This window comes from Curcuma longa, chromosome 13 (genome assembly GCF_044706935.1).
Source record: "Curcuma longa cultivar G26 ecotype Majalengka, Jawa Barat chromosome 13, ITB_CL_G26_1.1, whole genome shotgun sequence".
In the NCBI taxonomy this organism is placed as follows: domain Eukaryota; kingdom Viridiplantae; phylum Streptophyta; class Magnoliopsida; order Zingiberales; family Zingiberaceae; genus Curcuma; species Curcuma longa.
The window spans coordinates 9142097-9154009 of record NC_133873.1 but is presented as its reverse complement, the minus strand read 5'-3'; the positions used below and the strand labels follow the sequence as shown (position 1 = coordinate 9154009).

The following is an 11913-nucleotide window of genomic DNA, read 5'->3' as shown; positions in this document are numbered from 1 at the left end:
TGACCCGTTGGACTTTTGCTCGGCTCTGTCGTTGCCCCCCAGGACTTGAACGCAACTGATCCTCCTGATCAGTCCATTCTTCTACTGCAACTTGGTTCTCCTGACCAAGTCCAGCCCTTCTGCAACTTGGTCCTCCTGACCAAGTCCAGACTCCTGCCTGGTGCACTTTGACTCTGTCAAGTCTTCATGCCTAACAGCACTAGGACTTAACCTATTTTCTGCACACTCAATTCAGCCTGGTTAGCCAAACCACATACTTAACTTGATCCTAGTTCCATAATCAAAACTCCGGTTTGATCTGCTAGTGCTTCCTGCACTAACACAGTTCTCGTCGAAGTCTCGCCTCTACTGGTGATCCACGTGAAGTGATCTTTAGGATGACTTCCAAAGCCTCAAGTTGCATCATAGTCTTCGGTACTAGCCGATGAGCAGTAATGACCGATACGAGAGAAAATCCTAATATTAAAAACACACAACATCACACATTGTGATCATTTCCGGGGCTTTCTTTCTATTGCTGGGAATCAAAATTTTGACAATACAGAAACTAAAAAAATGACCAAAATAATTTTTGAGAAAAAGGAAAATCATTGTAAGCATACGGTGTTCTGACAATAAAACCCTAACAACTATCTGATCTTTCGGTAGTCGTAATTTCTTCGGCTAACAAAGAGTTCAGTAGCACCTTCTCTAGCGAACAGTTCGACGGCAGCAAAGGGCTAAGTGGACACTGAACCTGGGTAGAACCCTAGTTCCGGCGAGGCCATCTAGTGGCGACAGATCAAGGCAACAGAATAGGCAGCGGTGAAACAAGGCAAAGGCGGCAATCAAAATAGTGGAGTTTATAGGAGAGGAGGAACTCACCACGAGGATTCCTTGTTCTCCGACAACGTCGTTCTCCGTTGATCGACCGAGATCAAAAAGGAATTAGCCAGGCGTTGGTAGCGGTGGTAGAACATGGTAGAGAGCAGGAGAAACTAGGGTTTGCTCGTGTTTTCTTCCCTCAACGCTCACAGCATTTTTAAAGCCTCCTTTCACGAGGTTTTCACCGATTGACATGGAATCACAAAGAAATCACAATTCCCATCCGTCAGTTCAGGAAAAATTATGAGCCGCAGGGACAAAGTCGCGGATGTGCGTCGTAGATGTGTAAGGGCAGTTCAGGCGCGCGCTGAATTGGAAGGGAAAGAAGAAAAAATCTCAATTGAACCAGATTGGTTTTTCAGGATTAATGTAGCAAACCGATTTAATCTTGGTTCACTTGGTTTGATGACCAAACGATCTTCAATTTGATCGAAATCAATTTTGTTCAATTCATTTTTGCAAGTAGAAGCTCCTCATCTCTTCTATTTTGCCAAAATAATTTCCATTATAAATCAAACCAAGTTGGTTCAATTTGATTCAATATTAAATTACTTGGTTCAATAACTAAGCCTTCTTTGATTTGAACCAATCTAATTTTTCCTATTATTTGGTCCAACCAAATTAACATTCCCTCAATTTGAGAATCCAATTCTTAAATTTATTTTAAGTCTTTCAGAAAACTTCTTGTTCGTGTGACCCAATAGGTTTTCGGTTATGTTGGCTGTCCATAATTAATCATTGATTGCGGAACGATCATGAGTGGTACATAGTAGTACATCATGATCCCTAATTGATCGAAAAATCAATGATTGATTTTATAATAATTATAAACCTTTCAACAGCTTTAATAAACGTGCCTCATTCCTTTCATTATCTTATACCCGCTTGGTTTAAGACATGGTCTCTCTGTGTTAGTCTCCACTAGGCTGACTACGTCACACCTAGCTCAAGCTCTTTTCTTGTCTTGTGGATTCAAGTACTTGTACATGTGTCCAAGAGTGCATACTCTTGACATGTGTTACTTTAACCAAAGACTTTCAGTAACAATCTCAATAAACAACCGTAGGGTATACGTCTCTCTTTAGAGAGAGTGGTGAATCTTCTATGAGCTATTCAAACATCTTCGGACACTTTGACTTATACCTAATCATCTAGATTCACACCGCATCGGAGATATCTACTTAAGATGTCAAAGTATAAGTCTCCATGACCAAGGTGACTTGAATACCGCAAGTCAAAGAAAACTCGCACTTAAGCTGCATTGAGATCTTCATTGACATATGTATAAAAATCATATGAAGTCTCAAGGCATGTCACTCCAATGAACTAATTACCTTTAACCAACATCCACGTTTAACTCTCAACATCCAATGTCTCCAACTAGTGAGATCAGTTGTTTGTCAAACCAAGGAGTTTAAACGTACTAGTCTTAACAAAATCGATGATGTCCATAATCATCAATTCATTGACTAGGGATAATTTCAATACATTCATAATTACACATGTAAAGATACTCACAAGTTGTGATCTAATCATAAATTTTCTCATGCTATGAATCATTTTATGGATATTTAGTAATTAAGTTTAAGATCCAATCAAACATAGAAATTACACACTTAAAAAGTAAATTTTATTTATTATTAAACAATTTAACAATACAACCATAAGGCGATTACCTTATGACCCCTCTTAAACATAACATCCGGGCACTTGGATGCTGACGTGAAGGTTGTCAGATCAACTTTGACTTTACAATGCCTTATCCTTATCCAGGCGCCTAGAGGCTAAGGTTTCCCAACCATTGGGACTCTGCCACATCATCCGTCTCATTAGCCGGATCGACTGACATCCGAGTGCCAGGATCCCTTCTGGGAGTCTGGACCATTCGATCACCTAGATATAGATAAGGGCACTCAGAACCCAAAGTTCTAGTCCCTCCTTTCTTACATCACAAATTAGTCCAGAACAAAACATAAATATAAAATTGATAATTTTGGTAAACTGTTTGTTCTTGACTCTTAGGTTTCTAGTGAAATCTTAAGTCAGACCAATGCCTACTATTCTCATTCCCGAGAATGCATCTTCACCCACTCTACTCTAGAGAATTTATATTTTGCCAATCCGGTCCTCCAAATCTCTTGGAATTTTGCTTAGCCTTAATCCTCCAAATTCGCTTAGACTTCTCCGCCTGGTGCTCTGATCTGCCAAGACTTCTTGCCTAGCCCTCTTGACCAGGACTTCTTTGCCCTGTCTCCCTGATCAGGACTTCCTTATCTAGTCCTCCTAACTAAAACTTCCTTTGCCTAACTGTAACTAGGACTTCCCTGTGCTACCTGCACACTTAGTTCATCTCATTAGTTAATTTCATAGATTTAACTTGAACCCTTTGCTATTATCAAAATTCAGGTTCGATCATTTGGTGCTTCTTGCACCAACAATCTCTTCCTTTTTAATTATGACAATCTAGATTCCAAATTAAGTATAAATTTCTTTTAACAAACACATTCACACTAAATTCCAAGTCAAAAATATGACTCCCCCTAAAGATTCTTCCTTTGAAATTAAGGTATACATAGAGAAAATTTTAAAAATAAGTCTCTCTCTCCTTGAACTTGACATATTTTTTTTAGTTTATCAATTGGTCTAAGAACCATCCACATTATACTTTGATTTTTGAAAATATTTTCTAAAAATATTTTCTAAAAGTTTTTCTTTTCTTAAAAAAAGATTAAGATTGTTAATTTTTGAATATTTTCCAAGACTATTTTGAAAATGCCATTTAAAAAAAATATATTTTAAAAACTTTTTGCAATTCAAAAGTTTACTTTGAACCTTTTGCAATTCAAAATATTTTAAAAACTTATACTTTAACTTGAACTTTCTCTCCCATTTTGACATAATAAAAAAAAATACTTTAACAAGTCTTTTAACAATTTCTTCAGGGGTTTTTGAAAAAGATCTGCCAAATAATAAAGATAATTTCAATCAAGTTGGGTTTGAGTCTAAGTATATCATTTATATACTATATATAAAAATACTTAGATAATAAAAAATTTATTTTTTAGTCACATGTCTAACTTATTGATATTAGTTGACTATCAGAAGATAGCAATTTTGACCAAGGTAGTCAAGTTAAGTGTATTATTCCAGCTAGTCTTTTACTATGCAAGAACACTTAACTTGATCCATGTTTATACTTATTTTTGATATAGATTTATTTTGACACACTAACATAAGCATCAAAAATTCAGACTTTTACCTTTTACATATCACACCAATCTAGATTTCATAATATACAAGCAAGTTATATCTAACATGCTTTGTAAGATATGATTAACCTAAATCTATTAGTACATGATCTCTAATAGGAGTGTCTATTCTAAGTCCAAATTTTACCTTTAATTTTAAAATAAAAAAATTAAAAAATATCTTTCAGAAATTAAGTTTTTAAAAAAAATGATAAGTAAATTTTTTTTAAAAAATATATGTAATAGTAGATTAAAAAATCATGATTTTTTTTAAAAAAAATTGTGATAGAAAAATAATTTTAAAAATTTGATCCTTAGTCTACTAAGTAGATTCCTAATTTAGCTAAAAATATATAATAAAATGAAATACGATAAGATAAGTTAATGCACTAAATATGAAATAAGTTAAAGTCAACACAATACTATCTAAAATCAAAATCCAACTCAATAATGAAAAATTAGAACTAGTGGGGTCTACTAGATAGGTGGAGGTGGGTGGCTCATGCCCCAAGATTTGAGCATGTCCATTTTCTCAGCATGCCTAGCCTAACTCCGCTCCTCTAAACTCTCATATTGACTAGTCAAGCTCTCAAACTGGCTAGTCATAGTCTACTGGTAGGTAGCAATTGACTCGTGTATATTGATGACTAACTCCTCAAGTTTAATCACTCTCTGCTCTAGAGTAATAGGAGGTAGAGGTGGAGGAATTTGAAGGAGGTCTATTAGGTTGATGTCGCCCTTCTCATCCTCGGTTGCCTGCTCTAGTTGAGGTTGGTTCCCCGGTCTCTAGGATAAGATCTCATCCTCATCTATATGAATCACAGCTAAGGAGAAGTTTCAACGATTACTCAAAACAATAGAAATACTGAGGTTGTTGGCTCAAGCATTAGATTCACAAAGCATACGACTGAATCACGATCTATTGTAGAATATGTAATAGACTTGTTAAGTCTACTATAAAGTTATATTAGAAATTTTTTATTATTCATAAACTTATTGTTATTTTATAAAAAAATTATATATGCATACTGATATTTTACAAAGACGTCTCATTTGTTGGGAGATATTTCGTAACACAGACAAAAAGAAGGATAACATTTTTATCGATGCTCGATCAAAGATCGTAGACATAAGAATATAAGTTTAATTATCGGTCACATTTAGCCATTACTAGATTTATTAATTGGATATTAATAATATTTTTTCACATAGGATGAAATCACTCATCGAGTTGCTTAGGCATCTTAGCCTGCTATAGAGGGAAAGAAGTTATAGACTTCATCAGACGATGCATTAGATGATATGTATTATGACGTTGTAGGAGGAAGAAAAAAGAACTCCCTCTACAGCGTTGACTCTTAGGCGAAAATTGCATATGGTCCTAAGTCTTCTTCATCTACTCGAGTGGAAGCGTTGGACCAAGAAAATCAAAAATTAAGGGGTTGAGTCACAATATTAGAGCAGTCTTGGGTCAGTAGTAAGTCGATGAAAGATCGAGTCAAGACATTAGTAGAGCGGTAAATATAAAAATTCATAAATCAATGGAATCTAAATTTTCCAACGCCGCATGATTTTGACTCACAGGACACTTAAAACCCGAACGCTTCTAATAAGTAGCTCATATTTGTAATAGTTCTTTTAAGGTGCGTTAATCTTAAATTTATTTATTTTATTTATCACTTATAAAATATACAAAATGGTTCTCTTAATTTAGATATTCTATACAACTTTGATTATATTACTTATATCTTTTCAAGAAATGGTATAGATAAAAAGTCAATATTTGAAGAACCAACTTTGATATTATATTCTGTCATTTTGGTATGTATTCTTTTAAAATATATTAAACTTCTATTTATTAGTTTCTGCATTCTTTCATAAGTAGTTTTAATTTTAAATTCATATATAGGCAGGATTGTTTTAAAATAAAAAAGGAAGTGTAGTTTGAAACATTTGTTTTTTTAATAACCTATGATATCATATTTGCTACAGGATCGGATGAGATGGGATGATGTTTATAAGATTTGGGATGGAATATAATGAATTTAAACCATATATTTAATTTTGTAATTGAAGTTGTAATTGTACAATGTTTTCGTGATTTTAGATTTTGTTTTTGAATCATAGTAGATGTTTTAAATATTAATGCTTTATTGATAAATGAATGTGTTTGTGAATATTGATTGCAGTGTGATTTATAAATGTTAAATGTATTTTGGATGTTTGTAATGTAAACATGAATATCTTGTGGATGGTTTGAAGGTATTGTTAATGTTTGTATTATATCATGAATGTTGAATATATATATATATATATATCGTGATTGAATCTTTATAATATATCATGAAATTAGATGTAAATACGTAAACAAAATTTAAATCTTGTAATAAGGAAGTTCCATCAAAATTTTAATTAAAATTAATGACGAAATTAATATTCTGTTATTACTTTAATGACGGATAATTTTTTCATCACTAACATTTAACGACAGTATATTTTTTCCATCGCTAAATGTCGAAAGCAATCCAAATTTTAACGACCTAAATTATCGGTCACTAATTGGTCGTTAATTGACAACCGATGTACAATCAAATTCGGTCGCTAATTTTTATTTTTTTTAATGAAAATCTATGGTGCATACAAAACAATAGTACCTAGTCTCAGAAAATAATGCACAAAATTTACGTGGCTATGTTTGATCACATCTAATTTTTCTTGATAACCGAACAAACTTGGTTAGGATGATTCGTGGTTGTTTGATGTGCATGCATCAACTGCTGGGTATCAACTGCAACCTCCGCTGATCATCGATGCCATTCGTTATCAAGAATAGTACCTTCGAAAGCAATAAGGACCGTATATTTCATCAAAAATAAATAAATAAATTTTATCAAAAAATAATAATAATAAGGACCTTTTATAAGAATCTTCTTTTTTCCACTGCCGACTTGATTCTACTGATGAACTCGTCAATCGTCATGGTTCCCAGTTCACCTCCAAACCTTGACCTAACAGTTACTGTGAGAGTCTCGACTTCTCTTGGCCCAATGACTGCCATCAGAGGCACTTTCTGCTTTTCTGCATTCCTTATGAGTTTCGGTAGGCGCTCACCGTGGCAAATCTCAGCTCGAATGCCTGTAGAACTGAGTCTTGAGACAATCTCAGTGCAGTACTGGACCTGAAAATAATGTTGTGAGAGGACGGTTAAAGACGAGTTTTAGGAATGGTTTATGTATATAATCTAACATCTACATACAAACTTACTTGGGCATTTATGACAAATTCATGAACAAGTCGTGGAAAACATTACAAGAACTATGAACTAACAACTAATTGGAGGCAATTCAGGTTGTCAAATATCTCCATTCTAACTGACTGAGATTAAACTTGGGCCAGGGTCAAGTTTGTCGGGCCAAGGACAATGAAATTTCATTTGAACAAGAAAAAGGAATCTCTCAGGTAAAAATAACACAATCAAGCGTTGACTTAAAATCTTGATAACATACTCGGTATGAATCATAAAGCACACCTCAGTATCAGTTACAGGTAAAATCCGAGCTTGGATCGGGGCAATCCATAGTGGAAAATCACCGGCATAATGCTCTATAAGGACACCAAAAAATCTCTCAAGAGACCCAAGCACAGCCCTGTGGATCATAATAGGACGTTTCTTTTCAGCATTGGAGTCAACATATGTCATGTCAAACCGCTCTGGCAGATTGAAATCAACCTGAACTAGCATCAGTTAGCTCACATGCTCATTCAAAAGAGACTTCACAAATTTGAATAAGAAAATTTCCGAATAGCTTGCCTGCACTGTTGAGCATTGCCATTTCCTTCCAAGAGCATCTTCAATCTTTAGATCAATTTTTGGACCATAGAAAGCACCACCACCTTCATCAATCTGATAATGCCAACCTTTGTCATCAAGAGCATCTCTTAAGGCAGAAGTTGCTTTTTCCCATATATCATCGCTGCCCACAGATTTCTCTGGGCGAGTTGAAAGATTAACTTCATACTTTCTAAAACCAAATTGAAGCAGTATCTTCTCTGTCAAATCAAGAACACCCCTGATCTCATGTTTAATTTGGTCATCCAAACAAAAAATGTGTGCATCATCCTACATGAAAACAAAGTTTCAATTCAAACCACTAACACAATTAAGGTTGTACAACAAATATACATCATGCTTTTGAAGTCATAATGAACTTATCCATAGGTACCTGAGTAAACCCTCTCACCCGAAACAGCCCATGCAAGCTACCAGACAATTCATATCGGTATACTGTTCCCAACTCAGCAACTCTGATGGGAAGATCCCTGTATGATTGCAGTTTACTTTTGTAAACCAATATGTGGTAAGGACAATTCATTGGCCTAAGTTGATAGAGTTCATCTTCTATGTTCATCTGATCATACATATTTTCTCTGTAAAATTCCAAGTGACCACTGATTTTCCATAGATCAACCTTGGCAACATGGGGAGTGTAAAGTAGCTCATAACCATGCTCCAGGTGAATTTTTTTCCAGGTATCTTCAATAAGGTGCCTAACCATGGCACCTTTTGGATGCCAAAACACCAACCCTCCACCTGCATCTTCCTGTCAAGGTAAGAGGAATATTTGACCATTCTTTATAGGCTCAGTAAACAGACCGAAATAAGCAGCCACTGAAAGAGTATTTTGAAATTATTTTCAACGGTTCATTTATTTTCCGCTTATCTACTGCAAAGATAGCATTTTACTATGATGACAAGTGTTACATAAAAGGTCCTATAGAAGGTTACTGCATGGACATGTATCACCTAACTATCATTAGAATTAATGGAGATGTACCTGTATAGAGAACAGATTGAGATCCTGACCAAGACGCCTATGATCACGTCGCTTTGCCTCTTCCTTTAAATGAAGATAAGCTTTTAACTGTTCTTCAGTCTCCCATGCAGTTCCATATATTCTTTGCAACATGGGTTTATTCTCATCACCTCGCCAATAGGCTCCAGCAATAGATTCCAGCTCAATAGCCTTTTTGTCTATATGTCCAGTTGAGTCCACGTGGGGTCCAGCACAAAGATCCCACCATTCGTTTCCTGCATGATGGACAGTTAGGTGAGGAAATGACATTTACAAGATAAGCAAAAGTTAAAGTGATGTTTATACTCTGTCGTGGATGCTTATATTGTTTCTGTGTTGTTCATAATACCTGTTGGGAATTTCATGAATTTACGGCCAAGTTAACAAAAAAAAATCCAAAATTACCTATATGATAAATTGTAATAGGTTCTTCCTTTATACTTTCCAATATTTCCAACTTATAAGGCTCATTAAGAGCCACAATCCGTATCTTGGCCTCTTCTCTGGAAACTTCTTCTTTTATTAACGGGAGATTCCGACTAATAATTCGATCCTACAGATGATGCAAGAAATGAATTTTGTACCCTGAAATAATAAGCTAATGAATATGCTTGTGAAACTACAAGTCTACAACCTAAATTCAAAAAATCATTTAAACTCACCATTTCCTTCTTTATTCTCTTTAGGTCTCTATCTGCCAAAGGCTCCATATCAAAATCATAATAAAAGCCATTATCTATCCACGGACCTATGGTCACTTTAGAACCAGGGAAGAGCCTCTGAACAGCCATAGCCATAACATGTGCACACTGCAGAGAGATGCAAAAACTATAATAGTTGTACTAACCTTTGTAGGACAACTAGGAGCTTAATTTCTACCTTCTAATTCCTAATACATCAATTACATCAATATAATGAAAACATATAGTTCCAATGCAAAAGTTGCATCTTTGGGTTAAGTATTGATATTCTAAAACAATATTTACTCCATATTATTAGCAGACATTTGACACTGGCATTCCCTGCTGACACTCTCACACCGTTATATTCTCACACCCTTATATTCCTTTGGATCACATGTAAAAGTGCTTAGAAAAGATTGTGTTGGGCACTTAGATCAACATTCATATCAACTACTTGTACTCAAATCTAAGTGACATAGTTAGCAAGCCACTAAACCATTCATAGCAACTGAGCAAAATAGAGTTTTTTTTTTGCAATATCATTTTATGGAAATGCACAACTCATTTATCGCGAATGATAGATATCTCACTTTCAAACATTCTTAAACTGAGGAATATAAACTCAAAAAATATGAAAGCATTCTTTTAAAATAACTAGGTCATTTTAGATAAGGAATATAAATTGTTTCACGAATGTTTCATCCTTGAAGTTTAAAACATGCTATCATTATTTTAACTTTTCCTATCTATACAATAATTATACATTTATCCCACTAAGTGGGATCAACTATGGATCCTCCTACGCTATTGAGTTCGATCTTCTACTATATTATTATTTATATTTAAATAAATTTATCTTATTTTTATCATTGATAATCAACTCTTCTATTGTTTCCCTCCTTCTTGATTAACGTGCATATTTATCGTGATCTACATCCCCTAATTGGGATTTATTAATCGCCTAAGTGCGTGTTCATATCTTAGATACGGCTCTTAGAGTTCCCCTCAATAAATGCAATCTCAACTTTCTCAATAACGTTTTCATTTTTTATAATGTGTATTTTCGTATGTCCGCACATCCACTTTAACATCATCATTTCTATAACTCTCATCTTCTTCTGCATGTGCGTTCACTTCTTATGCTCGTGTCCTCACTTGATACTCCAACCTTAACCTTCAGCCCCATGTAACATAAACTTTTCCTATCTATAATCGCTCAAAACTAGATTATCCACTCTGCCCACAAATTTGTTCTCTATATTTTCTTGAGAATGTCAGAACGCATTAACGAATCATAATCGCCCAATTTTATAAAGAAAATAAAAGGAAATGCCCTGGCAACATATGAATCTAACTTTGAGAAAGTAAAAAAAAAAAAACATACCCACAAACTGGCAGAAAAGGATTTTGTTCTCTTTCCAGAAGTAGAAATAAACAAGAGAAATAGACGAGGTAGAAAAAGTACCGTGTGGCGAATCCGGAGTAGTTTCTCGGATGTCTCATTAGTTGGAAGGACGATCCTAAGCTCCACCAAATCTTCCTCTTTTTATCTCGGAGGTCCCCTCGCTCACCTCGACCGCCGGAGGAGGATCCGATTCCACTGCGGAGGAGGTAAAAGAGGATGCAGCGGCGAGTCTGCGGCAACTACTGGTCGGCAAAGATTTGAAGTGGTGAGGAGGCCTCCGTAGTAGAGTCGAGGGAAGGAACAAACTGGCGAGACGAGGAACAAACTGGCAAGAGTGGATGAGAGGCGAGGAGATTGTTGCCATGGCGGGCGGTCGAAGCTTACCCCTTCATCCGTTGTCCTGGCTTCGCTTCGAGCCTCTCTTAATCCATTGCACTTGTGGTCTCAAATTTCCACCCTTTTCCAAAAATATTCTGATATTTTCATCATTTTATTTATTTAAAAATCTATTTAACAAAAGGCTAAATATTTTGTTTAATTCTCAATAAGTTTACCAAATATATAATTCATTTCTCAACTTCACTAGACGCACCCATAACGTGTTAGAAACTTTTCAATGTAAAAAAAAAAATGATAATCCCAGTAGTCAACTTCACTTTCCCACCAACCACCAGGATAAATCGGAAAGCGCATACGGCGGCCAATCCAGATACCCAGCATCCTTTGATTGCGTTCTCCATTTGGAGGAAAATTTCTGCAAATACGTCGTAGCTAATGTCAAACCATACTACCATTGCCCCGAGGACAACTTTTCAATGTCAAACCATACTATCTTTGTTGATAGCAATCATATCATGACA

The 11913-nt window shown here is 35.2% G+C and overlaps 1 protein-coding gene across 1 annotated transcript; it reads right to left on the bottom strand.

Moving 5' to 3' along the window:
* Nucleotides 1-6712: 6712 nt before the first annotated feature.
* LOC141844198 (threonine--tRNA ligase, chloroplastic/mitochondrial 2) lies at nt 6713-11437 on the bottom strand. The gene is given in 10 exon segments (XM_074732229.1): nt 6713-6948; nt 7027-7290; nt 7642-7842; nt 7924-8232; nt 8336-8713; nt 8948-9201; nt 9371-9518; nt 9628-9774; nt 11114-11195; nt 11197-11437. Coding segments are annotated over 9 exon segments (2001 nt in total). The 5' UTR covers nt 11418-11437; the 3' UTR covers nt 6713-6948; nt 7027-7029.
* Between the last annotated feature and the right edge of the window lie 476 nt (nt 11438-11913).